The sequence below is a fragment of the Perna viridis genome, chromosome 3 (genome assembly GCF_037379345.1).
Source record: "Perna viridis isolate PV_CMFRI_1.1 ecotype Kerala chromosome 3, ASM3737934v1, whole genome shotgun sequence".
NCBI lineage: Eukaryota > Metazoa > Mollusca > Bivalvia > Mytilida > Mytilidae > Perna > Perna viridis.
This window is the reverse complement of record NC_142447.1, coordinates 23,410,380-23,430,075: the sequence shown is the minus strand read 5'-3', so window position 1 is coordinate 23,430,075 and position 19,696 is coordinate 23,410,380. Positions and strand designations below refer to the sequence as shown.

Sequence of the window (19,696 nt, the reverse complement as noted above, 5' to 3'; positions counted from 1 at the left end):
ACGGTATGCAACTTTAAGATGTCATTTGTCCTGGGAATTCATAGTGAGACTTTGAAAATTACTTTTTTAACATATAAAGTAATGGAAACGTTAGAAGTGGTTAGTGAGACTTGAAACACTAGTATTTCTCAGTTACTGTGCGCAGTTGCCATACCAAATTGCGTGCAAATGTCATATTGCACAGTCGTTGATTTCAAAATTGTGCGCAAACGTGTCGCCCCAGTAAGGTACCTCTTTCGAAAAGTAAATGAACCATTTTAACTTTTTTTTTTAAATTACCTATTTTAATGGTTTATATGTTGAATAGTGGTCATTCATGTTTTATTTTTCTCGTTTTTTTCCCCAATCATAATGGTATTTCGTTTCGTTTTGACGACGATTTTATTATTCAACTTTAGTTTATTGAAGTCTGCAATGAATCAACCAGTTAACATGAAGGTAAACCAGAAGCCTATGGCATCGTAGTTAACGATATGGAAATAAATATTGATTTCAGTCAAGTACAAAACTCACTAGACAGTTATAGAACTAACATGTATTTTTTTTTAAATTCTATAAGTTTTACTCATCTCACATTACTAGTATTTAAAAACAAACTAAAAAAAAATAGACATATCCACAAAAAAAAAGTTTAAAAAATGTACTCACGTGTTTTTGTTTATTGGTGGTAAATACTCTGGTGACATGTTAAATGGCAGAAAATGTACATGTATATAGATAGTCTTTCACAGGATTAACAAATTTAAAGTCGGGATATATTTTGTTCGGTTGAATTGTCCCTGAATTATATGGCATGATAAATAATAAAACTGTGTGTAAATTCGAACTTTTAAATTCCGACTTTTGTATAAGCGTATTAAAAATAGAAAACTTATCAAAGGGCGGTGAATAGCTGCTTTTATATAAATGTTTCAAATCGATTTGATTTTTTTTTTCAAGTTATATGGTTGACATGAATAATACCATGAGTAAGGTAGGGGGCGATAAACAAAACGAAAAAAAAACATTCTCACTTCTCTATGGTAACGGGAAACTTCTAACATATATGGAGTCATTGAACGTAATTTAAATGATTATGCGGAAAGGTATTTACTATTAAGATCGTCAAAATGTTCGTTTGGCTTTGACAGATGATGACCTATCAAACGATCGGAATACAATTGTTATTAGAAACATTTTTGTCGTTAGGACATTTTTGCAGCTCATTTTACTAATAAAAAAATCCTTTCACATAGAATGGATTTACTTTTTTCTTTTGTAGATACGAAAAACAAACAACTGAATGATTTTGTCCCTATAACTCATTAAAATCAATATTGACAAAGTTTTACCGTTTGTAACTCCTACCCCATGTCGAATAAAATTTAAATAAATTGTCGACTCGCAAATTACAAGTGGCAAAATCAGAAGTTTGAAACGATGAAAATTACTTGTTACTCCCATAATTAGGGTATGTATTGTAAATTTTTTGATTATATATATATATATGCTTACTTCTAGGGTTTTAAAATTGAGAAAATTAGGTAAGAGCCTAGGCGTGACATTTCAGTCAAGTTCACTAACGATGCACTCAGTTAATTGATCTATTTCTCGTCGCCATATAATATAACCACTGATGGTAACGGGTCTAGGGGGAGGCGGAGGCAATGTTCATCCCCTAAAATTGGGAATTTATTTAGCATGAAATCTTGATCTTCCAACCCTTGTTTACTCAACCCTACCTGAACCCTGATAACGATCGATCAAGTATCTTAATCAGAGTAATCTTATTTTCATACTATGTGCCTTACATGTAACCGATGTGACGGAGGTAGACATACAAAAGTTCTATATGTCCAGAAGAGGTTTGGATTTATACATAACATCATATGAATATAGTGCAAAACATCTCCAGAGATCGTCAAAGAAATTCACATAAATTAACTAAATGTCTCAATAAAAGTTCATTAGCGACTATCCCAGATACTCTTATTACATTTCTTAAAACTCAAATGGTCGTTATTCTTGCAAAAACAAAAACAAACAAAAAACAGAAACAAAACAAAACAAAAAACAAAAAAAAACAAAAAAACAAAAAAGCTGGTGATTATCCCCGTGTGGCGGATTCATAGTATAGGAGGCGTTCGACTCTTCCTTTTTTGACAGCTTTTGTAACTTCGTGTAAAATTTGAACAAAAATGAGCTGACAGTGTCTTGGACCCCCCTTTTCATAAATCTCTGATCCGCCCCTGAAATACCGATTCAAATGTACATACAATTGCAAAAAATGAAAAAGTAAATCCTCCTATTACAATGATACAAACGGTAACGTATCCAAGTAAAGGAGAAAACAAGTACTATCTTTAAAAAAAAGATAGCCGACGCATTAAAATTTTATTCTTTTTCTAAGTTTCTACATTTCTTTCAAGAAAATAACACATGGCACGCAATGTCAAATTTTCGATTGTTTTTTCGAACGCTATTTCAAATTTTCGACACAGTTTTTTCGAACACCACGAAGATAGCAGTATTTGGCCAATCGGGAAACATAATTGCGATCTTGTGATTTGCGTTTCCATAGAAGAGCGTCCTAAAGGTCAAAGGGTAAAAAGCGAAACTATACCGACTGCGTCGGAAAAATATCGCTAAACGTGTGTTATTTCCTTTTTGAAATTGCGTTGTAGTTAATATTTGATAATTTGATTCTTTGTCTAAGGCAGATAAAAGGGAGAGAAAATACTTTCTTTTATCACACCCTCATGACGTTGAATAATATGAAGTGGGTGTGACTTACCTCCCTTAGTTTCGGTCCTTGTGAATTGGTACATGCTTGGTACATGTATGTCGATTTATTGAAAAGAAATTCGTTTTCGTATGGCATTATGAATATCGCCAATGCGAGACCCGACAGGATAGTCAAGGACGTTAAAAACCCCTCAGTCAAACTACGGGACAATCGATGAGCTTGTGTGAGATTTACCACCGCAAGGTAGGGCTCGGCGTAAAACAAATTAAACATTCCTCACGGAAGTGTGTATAGGCAACCCCGCAGTTAACACTAAAGGCTCTATTGTAAATAAATATTAAGACTAAATTTAAACAAATATCTAAGTTTCTAATAATTACATTGCCTTGCAAGAATGTGTGGGTACTCATTACCATATTCATTTCACCCTTTTAAAGGTACGCTAAATTAAAAAAAAAAGATTTTCAAAAGATAAAAGTTTAATCCCAAATCAAATCCTTATTTTTTGTTTGTTTGTTTGTTGTTTTTTTTTTCTTTCTCACGTATACATTTCCAATGAAATCTGCTCTACACACTTGAATACATCAAAGTTAAGTAGTTTACTTATGAACACCATGATATTTTTACACGCAATGTGTTATTTAATTTTTTAACATATAAATAAATAATAATGATATGACAGGATGTATGATGTACTTAGTATAGTTTCAATTCTAAAAGTTGGAACCACGGACTTTGCATGACTATTATGTTGACTAGTACTTTGTTGAACAAAGTTATTAAACAGTCTGCAACATTCTGGGTTTATTATACATTGTAGCAATAAAACGCTGAACACAAATCTACCAATAGCGGAACTTATACCCCAATTACATCCAACCAAGGATTTTAATTTGTAGCAGACTATTCTCGCAATGTACGCAATATGCTGACTGCATTTAAAACCAATCCTCAAGACCATATTTACCTTTTCGATAAAACACACACGCATTGAACACGCGTTCAGCGTGGTGCATCGTTTAGTTGTACTTGTCTAAATAAAAAAGTTTTAAACAGTTTTGGCAAAATTTGTATAAGCAAGTTCGGTTCTCTATATATACCCAATACCCATACAATAGACATAACACAATGTTGTATTGGAGATCTAATGGCAAGGCGCCGGGTTCGTGTCACTACCTTTGAAGTCACGCCGAAATTAAAAAAAAAAATATAAAAAAGTATGGCAAGAATAAATAGTGGTATAAAAACATGGCATCCATGTATTGGTCATGAATTATTACACCAGCATTATAAAAGATTTAGCATTGTACAAATTGTATGATTGTACTGGATTCATAACACATACATGGAAAATTAAGAAGGTACGTATTACATGGTTAAAGATGAGAGATTAAGACTTACCTAGCGTTCCTTGTTTCAGGCTTAGTTCCGGTCATAAATTGAACTTTTCGGATAGATGGCAAAGAAAGAGTGGCCATATTTTATCGCATTCCATCGTCAAACTAATGACACCAAATATTGTTTTTGTTTACAGGCAAGTCAAAAGAACAATCCTAAACACAATGTTAATCCTGCTTAATTTCAAGTCAACAAAATGTTAAAAGACATGTACATCTCATTAAATTAATACCTATTTATAGATAATCCGGTAATTCAGCAAATCCACAATTATATTAACTATTATACATGTGATTTAATTTACGCTTAGAATACCAAAATGTTACCAAAATATCAGTATTATAAACACAATCATTACAATACGCATGTACCCATGAAGAAATAAAGTTGAGATGATTTGACTATTAAACGGTTCCTATTTCATTTAAATGTGTAGTGCATCCACCTCGTAAGTTATCAACCGTCTCAGTGTACACCCACCCCCACTGATGCTTGGTTACAGCTATTTATTATTGAAATATCTGTAGATAAACACGTGTGGAATATATATGATGGCTTTATGGTATTACACAACCAAGAATTTTAACCCCAAAAATATCGAATTCTTCCTGATCATTGGGCCTATGAAAAACTTACGATTGTCAATTTGTAGTCTAGAATTTATCGCCTAGGTACCGGCCAAGACTTAATATAAAATGTCGTATATTCACCTCGTAAATATAAAATTTGAATTTAAAAAGATCAATTTGAATACATGTTTAAAGTTTGTCGTACTTTCGCACTAACAAAAATCCATCTCGCACTTCAAATAAAACGTCTTTTTATAAATTATTCTTTCAAATTAAATCGTTAAGGTACTTAGTTACTTGTTTGAAAAGACTGGGTTTTTAACCAAAGCAAATGTTGGCAATTAACGTCTGACCATTGTACGTTTGTTTATCACAAATGATTTTCAGATCTCAATTAACCTGTCTATTCAACCTACTATTATGATACCCAGTTTATAATTAAAACTATAATTGCGTACCGGGTATAAATACGTGGAATTTCCTCGTTTTCTTCAGCTATAGGAATTTTTGTCATGCAACAACAGGTTCTCCAGATAGTAAAATAGCATGTGAAAATTCACCACCAAAGTAGTCATATACAAAAAAAAAAAAAAAAAAAAAAAAAAAAAAGAGAGCAAGAAAGCTAATATTAAGGAGGACAAAACAACTGGTAAGTTCCCGACTTTCGAAAGGATATCGATTTACTCTGTCTCGGGCAAATTATTATAATAGCGTTATACATTCTGATTTTAAGCAGAAATTCTAATCAATAGCACTTGTTTGTTTGTTTGTTTGTTTTTTTTTTTTTGTTACATTTTTATAGTACTAGCCACTAACGATAAGCTTCTCGAAATATGGTGTAAGGTACTGCGCGAACGTGGAGACGGGCAATATTTTAAAGAGACAAGACCACCAAACATTTCTTCAGTCAAAATCCGGATGTGATTTAGCATCTCCGTGCTTGTTTTATTAGCAGACGTGTAGGAGAAAGGTCTTTGAGATCTGCTGTGTCTGATGCGAATTATATTACCTTGATAGGTTTATTTCTTTCTGAAAATGCTTTAAGAATTGCATCTTAGCACAACAATGTTCGATCTTTATAATAAATTGGCTATTAGTTTTCGGGGGAAAAATAAAAAAATTCTGCTTGTTCCCACTCCTAAAGACGATTGATTTTAAATGTGAAAATCTAGTCATCCCAACCTCTGTTTGTGTTAGAAGAGAATCATCAAACAGCGATGTCAAAAAAGGAAAAAAAGAAGTCAGAAAACCGACTCAAAATTAAAACTAGTGGCTCCCAGAATTCTGAATTTCTCACCTGATTCATTTTTCGCTTTTAAAGGGCTTTTAACTCTAGAAAGGAGCCGTTCTAAGACTTCGACCTAATTAAGAACTCTTTCGGCCTTAACATGAAAATCATGTCATCAACTGAAATATTTTTTTCTATCGATTACGGTTTTCAAGATATTGACTAAAAACTGCAAAAACGTATTTTTTTTTTTGCCTTTCATGGGCAATAACCCAAACAAGGAGCCACACTACTACTTCGACGCACGAAGTCTATTGTAGGTCTTATCATAAGGACCATTTCACCCATGTAAGTTGTTTGCTATCTACATGTATAATAGTAAAAAAAAATAGATATTAGCTAAAACTTAAAAAAGTCATTTGGTTTGCCTGTTAAAGGCGATAACAAGGTTGTCGTAATTCTTTGACCTTACAGAGACTTTTGTAGAGGCCGTATCGTAAGGGTCATTTTTATTTGTATCTCAGCAACAAAAATCTGCCTTTTTAATTAATGGGGAATTTCTTTTTCAAAAAATGAGTAATTTTTTACCCCAAAATTCCAACCCCACACCAACTTTTCCCTCGCTCTCATCATATTCGATAACTTTATAGAACTTCGCAATACTTGACATGTTTTATCACTTATGGGCATCACTATCAACATCCATTTCAGTTTTGGCACATCTGAACAATCTGTACAGATACCGGAAATATTTGAGTTCTCCACATATAACGCGTTCTATAACCTTGGTTCTATGGATGGTGGGAATATTATACACATTTCATGTGACGTAAACAAGAAAATGATTGCCTTTCCTATCTTAGAAAAGCTATGTTTCGATTTGGTTAATAAAATCGAAGTAAAAATATTTTCCAGGGCGGGTTAGGTTCTTGACAACAGCGACAATTAACAGCGAAGATACATCCTCGAGTTTCTCAAAATCTCATATTCACTTCTTTTAATTAGTAAAAAAAAAAATAGAGAAAGACTCGAAAACTATCAGAAAAGATGAATTTATTTTCACTGAAGCCTAATCTGAACCTATGTACTTTTATTTGTTTGGTTTAAGGAAGCGATGAATTTTACCGTCAGGACGGTTTCTTTTAGTTACTTCCGGGGCATGACGTTTTTTTCGTTAGTATATTGGGAAACCTTAAGAGAAGTTTAGATAGTACATGTAATAACCGTAACCTTAAGAGAAGTTTAGATAGTACATGTAATAACCGCTTCGCGGTGCTCGCTATAATTGAAACATTTTTCAAAGATACCCTAAGGATGCTGTTGGCCAAGGTGGTAAAATCCATTGAGTAGTTTAAGAGGAGAAGATTTTTAATGACGTAAGACGACGACGGACGCCAAGTGATGGCGATAGTTAAAAAGGGAAAGTTCTATGCTCTGCTCTTAGATAAACACCCGTAAATTGCAAAAAGAAAATAAACAAGGTTCCATTTCTTTGCCATGCTGTAATGATGAAATTTTCCTGGACATCTCAGTTTAGCCCAATAAAATGGCATGCGATAAAAGTTTTGTTTATTTTGGTAAATTCGTCTATGAACACTTACATACGACAGACACTGTTGAATACAGAGTACATTTTTTCTGAGTTTCACGTTGATAATAGAAGTTTTTAATGGTCAATTTTCATGAGAATGTACACAGAGCAACTGGATTTTGCGTCACAGGTGGTGGAATGGGGTAACTGATAGTTACCATAATTTTCCGAGCGTTGGGAAAGATGCCATATTCCTTGCACGTTAAAGAACCCTGCTGTGGTATTCGATAGGAGTAGGAACCTTTGCGCTCCGCCACAGAAGGCTAAATTACCCGACCCTGCCCATCCCTCCTTTTTATCTTGTGGCAATCAAAATTTGTCGACCCTATCACTCCTGTGTCCCATCCCCTTTTTCATTTCATCATCATCATATCATGTTCATTTTATCACCCCATTTCATGTTCATCGCCTGAATATAGCTGAAATATTGCTGCTCGGGCGATAAACACCAACAATCAATCAATCAATCATAAGAATGCACAAAATTGTCCACTTCATATGGTTTCGCCGTCCAAAAGAAAAACAATAAGTTAAAAGTTAACTGTTAAAGAGGTTAGCAACTCTCGTTCATGTTGTAGAATGCTGGGCAAATAGGTAACAAATAATCGAAAAATGTAAAAAGACATTGATTTTATAAGGAAACTTGACTCCTTATCTTTGACAAAGAAAATATCCATCTTCCACCAGGATAATGTTGAATCTTTCTTAGCCCGGAACTATAGATGCAAATGTTGGACAAAAAATCTTTTTTTTTTAAAAAAAATCCTGTGCTTGTACTATAAAAATCTCGAATTTCGTGTTTACACTCGCATTTTCTACTCTTAAATATTCGTATGATGTCTTCATACGCTTCTGTAAAGGAAATCATGCCACCGTATATGGTACCATCTGTTAAATTACCCAAGAAAAAGTTGTATTTAATATCTTTAACAAACATTTCCATGTGTATTTCAGTACATGAATATAAAATTCAATATATTGCGTACCTAAAAGAAATATAGAATTTTAGAATCTATTAACTCATTTCTAACATCTCAGTCTGTTTGATTAAGCCATCTTAAAAAGTGTGCAGAGTCAAAATGAAGAAAAATACGTACCGTTTAAATACTTTTAAACGAGATGAGAAAGTAGTAGTTTGTCGCAGAAACGGTAGAATTTCAAGTGTTTCAAAACTTCCGAACTCACTCCAAGATGATAGTGTAGGCTTGTAAAAAGTCGCCATGTTAGTTTGCTAACCAGCGATATCTATTTTTACATGTTTTTTTATTGGTTAACTTTACTTATACTTCTTGACAAAGCTTTGTAAGTATAATATAGTACTATGGGTAACCTTACTCCACTTGACTTTGGCTTAAAAAGGTATTCGTGTCATATTATCTTAATAATGCCTGTTCAGATAATTACAACACTTTTTGTTGAAAAATAAATTGACGATAGAACTGCCTTCAGAGAAAGGAACAAATGTTTTTTAAAACTTATTTGCGGTATTATAACCGACTTATGGTATGTTAAATATATATTACATGTACTAGTAGGAAAAAACTTTTGGGGAGAAAATAGATATTGAACTGGGGAGTTCAAAAAGCTATACTAGAAAAAGACATGATTTTGAAATGTCATTACCACAGAAAAGGTTTAAAAAATCAAAATAAATCAACAAGACAAAACAAAACAAAAAAAAAATTGTAAATACATAAATTACAAATTTTGATATGCTGTACACGTGTTTCAAGGATTAACCTCTCATCAGCAGCATTAGAATCCAATATATATATAAAGATCTCTATCCAAACAATAATTGTATACAATAAGTACTCAAACCAAAACTATCGAAATAATTGGCGGCCGGAGCTATCACGTACTGAGAGGTTCTATCATGTGCAACTCATAGCAATGGCATAACGATCTATTAACCGAGATAAGCTTCTGGCAATCTGAAGTTCAATATATTTTAAATATTTTTAAAACGCGTTTAAACTAACTTCGTCTACAGTGGAGTTTACAAAATCGAGTTGACAAAATGCCTAACTTCGCAGGCGCAAGCATATTTTAGCAATATCATGAAGTGTGATAAAATCATGTATATATAGTCAGGATTTATGAACTAGTATTAATCGAGATTTGTAGTTACAACTCCGGATTTTTATCGAGTCTCGTATCTGCATAATTTGGCACAATTTTAAGATTTATTTTAATCTTTAGCTCTAGAAACGTACGTTTCCCCCCGATCCGACAAACTTGTAAATCTAATGATTGATGTAACGTTATCAAAGGGTCATTCATTTGTTTCATATAGTTTGCTTCTATATCAAATAATTCATTAAAGTAAACAGGTTGTTTTGTTGTGTCTTCGTTCTAAACTGCCAACCCTATCATCCAATCATATACCGAAACCCTAAAAATCCAATTTGCTTAATCATAATATCGACGAGGAAATAGTTTTAAATACAGGTTTTGCTTAGAATCGTGCAAATGAAGGTACAAGGCGTCAAGTCGTTTTTTCCCACTTTATACACAACCTAAATTCTTTGAGGAATTTGTATTTTTGGTATACATGTAACATTAATAAGATCTATGTCATAGAACGGAAACTAATCCAGTTATTCGTATCCTTTTATTTGAATTCTATTGAAAAAAAATACGGAACTTTTTATCATCATTTTCACTACCCATCAATGTACAACCAATCATTTTATTTCTTCACTCCTCATATCTCCTTCATTAATTCTATTAGTTCTCATATCACAGGCTAACATAACTTTCTGGGTCTAGTACCTTATTTAAGAAAGTTGGGCTTGCCTCCCTCTACACGAGTCTTAGCTGAGCTTATATTTCACAGTCCACGAAAATTTGAGTCCAACCTTTTTTACTCAACATACATTTTTGTTCGAAGAAGAAAAAATTAAATTGAATTCTGAATTCTCTTTGACTGCATTGAAGATTTCGATTCAAACTCCTGATAGAAATTTTTATTAAAGATCAAACCATTTTAAACCATGCGATTATTGTGATATTTGTTTCAAAACTAATGCCTAACAGTTGACATGTAATAGCATTGCTTTACATAAACCGCATTCTACTTGTGTACTAAATAAATACTTTAGCAAGAAAATAAAAGAGAAACCAAAATAAGAGGACCAAATTAGACTAAAAGCATGTTTTTCATCTTGTCACAATTATAACTCTTTTCGGACATGCAATAATCTTATAAACTTGATACATCATAGAAGGTTCGTAACATATAAATCGTTTAACTAGTCTATCACACCACAGACATCATGAAATACTCATGTTACAATTACATGTACATACATATACATGCATATATATATATGTGAAGACTTTCCTAAATTATCAACAGAAAATCATGATTTAAACTATGCTAAAAAAAGCCCTTACCAGACAGTTTCATGCAGCACCTTTGCTTGTAAAATAAACCAAAACTTCTGTCGTTTTGGGGAAAAACCATCTATATTAACGACAGTAAACATTGTAAACAGTCGTTTTTTGGGTAAGTTTTCATAAAGTTGAATAGTTTGTAACCAGAACTGTGGGTTATCTCAGAATCTTTTAAACAGTTCAAGAGTTGTGCCGCTTACCTAATTTGCTTAATTGAGGTTATCTGCCTTTGCAAGCACCCGGCATCAATTATTTCTCTTAATACTCATTTTCAAATGCTAATACCCGGCCTTAAAAACTAGAAGACTGCGATCAAGGTTCACTAAAGAAATCCCGATCATTAACACAGAAACCATACGGACAAAATATAAAAAAGGTCGTCAATCAGGAAGTCTCTGAAATCGAATCCCACCATATGGCATATACGTATGACATACCAAAAGTGAAGAAGTAATGTTGCTTTTAAGGCACATGGATCTATGGGTTGACGAACGAACAGACAGACGAACATGTTCGATCTTATTTACAATAAAAACTTACAGCAGGGTTATAAAATGTTAAAACCTTTAATGCAAGTTAAAGCACGGGACTATTCATATAATCATAATAAAGTAAAATTGGCCTATCGTTAAAATTAACAGGGCATTATTGATTTATTGCGAAAACACCTCAACTTCAACGTTTTCTTCAATAAATCCGTATATCATTCAATAATAATTTGAACGTTACTTGAACTTGCGTTAAAGCAAAACGCCGGTTCCGTTTAAGGGGTTTTCTTTATATTTTGTATGTATTTTCATACAATAGTTAAGTGCTGTGTTGCTATTACTGATGTTCCGCCACCACCTTAACGACGAACACCTCAACAACTCAAGTTGAGAACTAACGCACTTTTAAATACGTTAATGAAAAAGTTAAATTCAGAAAAGTACACATTTTAAAAATGCATTTAAATATTTAAAAGTAAAACTATGACATTGGGTTCTCTAAAGTGACAAGTGTAAGTTCAAACACATAGATTTTCTTTATCATACAAAATCAATAAACTTTTCATATTTTACGGATATTTCCACTTGATAGAAAAAGGCTTTAATTGACACTTCTCATGTACCCTAAATATTCTTGTTTGGATAAATGAAATACTTATGAGAAAACAGAATTTTAATGTGTACCTTTTTGTAAGGGTTGCCAACATGGTATCTGCAAAAATTGTCAACCTATTAATTTCGTTGTGTTTCGATCCTAACTGGTTAATATATACACATAATACAAATAACGCATCTCACGTACATTGTTATTATAACGGTACAGTGTTCAGATCTAAACGACTTCATTTCACGAGCATAAAACTATACGTATTATCGACACTTGATACATCAGGATTTATTCATGAGCAAAATAGATAAATTTAAATCAACCAACTCAAAAGCCCAGGAGTAACGATATGCCGAGATAGTAACAGCACATAAACCTTAAAAGAATACGCGAACAACTTAAAAATAAATTCATGAGCACCCAAATTCGGGGCACTGAGTGTTCTAAAGCTAGCATCCGTAGTCTATGGAAAATTGCAAAAACGTCTGCATGGTGTTATTTAGAGGAAGCGCAGACGTGATGATGTTAAAAATATTTGACTCGTTTTTCTTCACTGAACCATATGATTTCTAAATCATTGCATGATTCTCAATAACACATATTTTACATACGTTCAAGTTAAATTAAGGTAATATTAATATTGCTGAACTCGTTATCATAAATCAGAAGACGGTTCTTTGTAAGAATCAAACAATGGGTGGCACATCATAATTCTCAATTATGTCTTTTTTTTGCCTCAAATTTATCCAATACATCTAGGAAACAATGAAACTGAAAAGCTATTTAAACTTATCATGAAGCATTTGTGACATAATGTTTTTTTTACCGTTTATATAGGGCTAAAGTGCGGGAAAATTTTCCCGCCACATTTTCATAGAGCATTGATTTACCTATCAATGTATTAAAAAGGCATATTTGATGGTCATTTCTGGAGTAAGTAAGACGTAATGCAATAAAATGTATGCGTGTTTTTTTCACGTGCACCATCTTATACTCATTTTGTTTGATTTTTAGACAGAGATATACTCGAATAATACATGAACTGACAAGGTCAAGAAACCGGATAAGAAAATATCCACTGACCCCGACTAAGTACGAACATTTGAAAAAAAAACAATATGCTTCTGTCAAATGACGGTTTTTTTTTAATTTTAGTGTGATAACGCCAGGATCAAATGTGTTAACGTTTTACTATACACACATGTATTAAAGATGGTACATTTTGTTAACGAAAATTGATTCATTTTTTCATTTTATTACTCATCTAGAAACCTAATGCTAGTTATACATGTAGCTTTTCTTGACGATAGAAAATATCTAGATTTAACCACATGACGTGTCCATGGCCTCTAAGTTTATGTTTGTTTATTGCTAGTATATTCATCCAGGAAGTATTTTCAAGATATATTAGAAACCAAGTAACTGTTATACATTCCTCTCAACATAGTCGATTTATTTTATAAATCTCTTTTTCAAATAGATTAACAAAATCAAAGGCTTGTATTCACTACGAATTTCTTTCCTTTCTCTAAAATTAATTCATTGACAACGGTATACTGCGTTAAATGTCAAAAGGATTACCAATGTACATGTAATATTTAACCTAATTGTATATGTTTAGAATTAAATTTGGCCCTGTTTAAAGTTATATTCACAACAAAAAGTAATGTGAATATGCAACGCGTTGGACTATGGTACCAATCCAGGGGCGCATTTCTTTTACCTGAATCTGAAAAATATTTCAGTACAATGTTTCAAAAAACAGAAACATGATTCGGTGATTAAAAATACAACATTTGAGAAACTGTAACATGTTTCAGTTTCTATCAAAACAAACATGTTTCAAAAGTAACAAAATGGCTTGGTAGCGAAGCAAAATAATATCGGGACCGGTTTCGGTTTGTGTTTCAGTTTGAAACATCAATCACTTATGTTTCAAATGTTTCGATATCATGTTTCTGTTTCAAGTAAAAGAAACAGTGAAACATGAAAATGATTCAGAATCATGTTTCAGATTCGGGTAAAAGAAATGCGCCCCAGATCATTTTTACAATTTTGAACTAAACAATTAACTTCAGGTACACGTATTTGCCCTTGTTTACGAGGCGGGACAATAGGGAACCCTGCATTTATTTTTTCTTTATAAAATCTCTAAATTTGCAGATTCTGAAAATCTTCCTGTATTCAATCCGATTATGTGTTAATGGACAAACGGATTCAATCAATTGGATTAAAATATCAGTTCACATTCACATCACGTGTTTGTTTTCTACAACAATAGCACATTACCTGCATTTTAAACATGAATATATTGGAATCATAAACCATATCAGCTGCAGGTCTTATGTTCTGATAATCATGAATTACAGTATCTATAAGCCTAACTCATGTTATAAACGTGTGAAAATACAAGGTCATTACGGTACTGCTCTGAGCCTGGATATACGTCTTGAACAGCCGGTTTTAAAAATCCTGAGATATACGTATATGTACAAAAGGTCACCTAAAACCCTCGGTGTTCTGGCCACTTAGCAGGTGTGCCCTCCCACTCTGTTGAATTTATTGATTGTGCAATTTGAATGACAACTTCTGAAAATCTTTAATTTAAATACATTGAAAAACTACTTACCCATCTGCCTTTCCATGTCCATTATCCTGCATTTCAATAGACTTGGACCCATTATCAACCACAGACACATCAGTGCTTCTATCGTTTCCAATGGCCATGCTTCTATTTTCATTTCTAGACAAACCATTGCTTTTTTCAATACCCACTTCTGTTCGTTTATTCGTCGATTTTGTTTCAACTACATTCTTAGACTGGGACGATTTCTTTAAGATTCCCGTCAATGCCTGTTTACCCGAAGCATTCATCACCTTACCAGATATCTTTGAGTCATGTTTTTCCGGCAAGGACGACGTTTCTTGTTTCTTGGTCTCCTTTAGCTTTTCCCTCGATGTGTCATCATGTTTTTCATTAGAATTTGCCTTTGATCTAACTGTTGGGTGTTTTGGTGGTTTTATATTCTTTAGAACACTCAGTGAAACCTCATCATATCGTTTGGACTTACCATTTAATGACGATGTTTCCTGTTTTGAATGATTTCGATCTGCACATACATTGTAATCCGGAGACATTTGCGATTTAATAGATTTAGCATCTTTCTCAGATCTCGTAGGAGACACTGGCGTGACTTCAAATTGAACATTTTCATTAGCATGATATCGAAATTCAGACGCTGGACTTTCTTGCGTGTTTCGAGAATGTTGATTAGATCTGGAATGAATTAAAACGTCTGTTGAATTTAGATCAGTACCTTTGGCGTAGAACGAAAATCCACCACTCGTAGATTCACTTTGTTCCTTATTCGCTCCATCAACATCTAACCGTTTATATTTATCACCGTTTTTATATAAATCTCCAGTTTTTTCGTCTCTCATAATTTCCATTTTGTTCTTATTAGTAACCATTTTAGAACAAAAAATTCCGTCGTCGCTACAAAAACATGGATCGAGATGTGTTGAAGGTAAATGTTTGACTTAACGAAATCGACACTGATTTGTCATGCCTTAGTCTTATTACAAACTAAATATCACTTGTAAAATAAAGAAAGATATAGCACAAATATTCTCCTTTTCTAAATAAATAAATCGCACTTACAATATCCCATGTCAATTATACTGTTTAAATGTCCAAACGATATCTACTGTGATTTTTTTTTACATTTTTGTGTCCAAGTCAAAATAAAAAGGGATCATTAAATCTAAGCTAAACCCTCTTCACTGCTTATAATAAACGACAAAAGTGTTGCAGCGCATGCATACAAAATGTAATTGCCAGTTTGACAATTACAACCTATTATTACTAGTACGCGTGTGCAATGGAGACCGCAACACTTACAAGCGAATTTTAATTTTTAACTATGTGCTGAATAGTTTTGTAGCTTCACATAATCATTTCTGCTATACCATTAAAGTATCTGTCACAATACCGTTCAGACGCGCTCATAAAATTCGTTATACAGTGCTAGAAAATTCGAGATTAGCATAAATGACCCCTTGACAACGATTAAATAACTTTGTTATCTCAATCTGTTTGTAAAACAAATTCTTAATGTCTGCGTATATATCAACCATGTGTATATTTCTCAGGTGTATTTACTTATAAAATACATTAAGTCTGGTTTTATAAAACAAAACATATTGGGAAATGGTGCCGCATTCCCAGCGTTAAGTATATATACTTTCCCAATACTTTGAACGACTTCATTAAAAATTATACTGTTCAATCTAGATTTCAATTGGCATGTAATGTTTAAATATCCAACCTTCACTTGACTGTAATTGGAGTAAGTCACTAATTATACTGATAATCTGTGACAAAAATTTAAAAGTGTTAAAAAGAGATATAAGATACATTTATGTTTTTTTCAATTATATCATTTTCATCGAAGTCTATTCTCTATAGTGAATAATGATACAAAAGATAAAACCATTTAAACCAATATATATTTATAAAAAAAATCGCGACAAAATCAATATATACAGGCCTAAAGATGAAATGTATTTTTAATGTCATTTCTTTAGATTTTTTCAAGGGAATAAAGTGGGTTGTTTCTTGACAACATCGTATCTGAATCTTACAAGGCATGCTTGATCATGTGAGTGCACCGTGCAGGAGCAGATCCCGAGATTTTGAAAGAGGTGATTCAACGTTATTATTGGCTCAATTTTCCATTCAATTGATAGACTTTACCAACTAAAAGAGGAATCAACCTTCCGAGTCCCCTCGCCTCCGGCACTGCTTGTCAAATTTAATTCCTACGTCGAGGTATTATATGAAGACGTTTAATATTTCATACTCACATGTCTTCAGATTGGTTGGAGATCTATTCCGCATGTTGTAATAAACTGGGATATTTAAGAAGTAAACGTTTATTAGGTTTGAACAGACTGCAAGGTCCCGGCAATCTGTCTAATCAATTTATCAACTGTTTTCTTGGACAGTTCCTCAGATCATAGTCACAAAAAAGTTTGACATGTAAAACCAGTCACAACCTTTTAGTTTGACAAGTACATTAACGGTCGAATATCGATTTAATTACTTACATGAATAAATCAATTGTAAATTTGACCTCCGACCTCCGATTATTTCAGATCTGGAAAGGGCGAGAACCTTAGACTTAGTTGTGTCCTACACGAAAAAAAACAATGGTTGGTTTATCGATGTAGCCAGATTCTCGTATTCCGTTCAAGTCATGTTACTGACAATTTTCCAAGCTCCTGAGCAGCAATTCATAGGCTTAACGTGCGTTAGTGAGTCATGTTCGAATTATCCTTTTGTATTGATACTTCAATATCACCTTCTGCCATTATGTTAGTTTTCAGTTCGGTTTTACTTTTGACTAAATTGAATACCATTTGCAACAAGAGGCTCCCAGAAGCCTGAATCGCTCACCTGGTTAAAGTTGGTCTTTTAAGGGCAATACATTTAACAAGGAGTTGTCCAACAATTTTGACCCAGGAAGACTTTGGTAGGACTATCATGAGGATCATTTCAGTGATAGAAATTATCTTTCTTTTATAGTTTTAAAGATATTGGCTGAAAACTGTAAAAAAAAAAAACCCTGTCATTTTTCATATTTCAAGGGCAGTAACTCTTACAGGAGTCACCTGACAACTTTGATCCCTGACGAATTTTGAAAGCCTTATAAGGGTCATTTCAGCTATAGAAATAATTTGCTAAACCTAACGGTTTTGGAGATATATGTGAAAAACTATTGTCTGACCCCGTTATTTTATTTTTAGTAACAGCAGCCATGTTTTTCGACGGATCAAAAATCCCCACTTCAGTTCTATGCACGCTACCTAAAGAAACATTCATACCAAGTTTGGTTCCAGCTATTTAGGTGGTGTCAGAGGAGAAGATTTTTTAAAAGAAATAACATTCAAAATAGCAAAAAATAAACGTCAAAAAAGGGCAATAACTCCAACATGGCTCAACATATCAAAATGAAAATATGACCACAGATAGATCTCATCATGCTGAACACTTTTATCCCAGGTCAGAATTTGGCTTAACCCAACGGTTTTGGAGATGTATGTGAAAAACTACAGTCTGACCCCTATGTTCCATTTCTAGTAACGGCGGTCAATGTTTTACTACAAATCAAAAATCCCCACATCATTTCTATGCAGGATACCCAAAGGAACATTCATACCAAGTTTGGTTCAAATTGGTCCTGTGGTGAAGAGTTTTGAAATTGTTAACGACGTCGGACGCCAAGTGATGGCAATAGCTCACATGGCCTTCGGCCAGTTGAGCTAAAATGCTACTGTATGAATAATTCACGAACATATTGGGATACTTAAGACAAGGTCTTTTCAAAATCGGAACACAGACAGTTAAACGAAAATGTACATACTTATAAAGATCACTGGTTAAAAAGAAAAATAACCAATTATCTTATAAGGTCAATTGAAATGTATTTTCTTTTCGACCATGCGTTTGAATGTCACACACCGTAAATAGAAAGTTCTTCGTTGTGTCAAAGAGCGATTAAATAAATGTTTGACTATGCGTGCTCTGAGCATGTTAATTCCACAGACTTTATATGCCTATGTAATTGTTCCCGTGTTTGATGGTGTTTAACGCCCGATTGATTGATTGATTGGTGGGGTTCAACGCCCGAGCAGCAATATTTCAGCTATATTGAGGCGATGAACATGAAAGGGATGATAAAATGAACATGAAACGATGATGATGAAATGAAAAAAGGGATGGGACACAAGGATAATAGGGTCGATAAATTTTGATTGCCATAAGATAAAAGGGAGGGATGGGTAAGGTCGGGCAATTTAGCCTCCTGTGGCGGAGCGCAAAGGTTCCTACTCATATCGAATACCACAGCAGGGTTCTTTAACGTGCGAGGAACCGCGGGTATGTTAAGGAGTTTTCTTGTACATCTGGTTGACGTCTGATCACGCACACAATACGTGACGTTTTAAGTCGGGAGAATTTTTTCCGGAAGTAACCAAAATCTTTGTAAATAACACATAAGAATATTTTTAGTGTTAAATGAAGTCCTCAGTTCTTTTAATATATGAAATTAACGAATGAATAAACCCTCATCTTAATAAAGAAACACAACATAACAAAACTGGCAGCATTTTTTGTATCGATTTTGACGTCATAGAGAAGTTTGAAACGTCAGAGCACCTGTAGTAAACAAATGGGACGTCATGCTTGCATTTACCGAGACATTACACTTCAGTCATCGATGAATTTTGCAGTCATACATGTTACCAGTAAAACATTCTCCAAGTTTGGGTAAGTTGTAAAAGACGGTTGTAACTATGTGCGGGACCGGCTTGGCCGGGGTTCATTCATCACAGACCTACTCACATACAACGAGCAACTGTCATGACAGTGAGTTTCAAAAATCTTCATCTGCCGAAATGTGTATGAAATGATAAATATATTACAACCCGATCGCAAATTTGTAAATTGATACTAGTAAATGTCTGTTTATATCATCTTCTTTAAATAGTTCTTATCAACTATGTACTGTGAACAGTGATAGATTGAAGCGACTGCATGGACTATTGCAGTATTGGCAAAAAAATACTGTCTATAATTTAATTGTATTTGTAATGGCTTATTATACCTCCGCTATCTTGGATGTATAAAT

General features: G+C 33.4%; 1 protein-coding gene across 9 annotated transcripts in view; it reads right to left on the bottom strand.

The window, feature by feature from the left end:
* LOC148621502 (uncharacterized) overlaps nt 1–15,780 on the bottom strand; it is a 33,984-nt gene extending 18,204 nt beyond the window's left edge. The window contains exon 1 of one of the 9 annotated variants that reach the window (XM_088575965.1): nt 14,635–15,780. In XM_088575965.1, the coding sequence (XP_088432091.1) occupies nt 14,635–15,476 (842 nt within the window). In that variant the 5' untranslated portion in view covers nt 15,477–15,780. Of the gene's footprint in view, nt 1–648; nt 782–4,126; nt 4,556–8,608; nt 8,749–14,634 lie in introns of those variants that run through there. The other 8 variants (XM_088575968.1, XM_088575963.1, XM_088575964.1 and 5 more) reach the window with 8 other exon arrangements.
* Nucleotides 15,781–19,696: the final 3,916 nt, after the last annotated feature.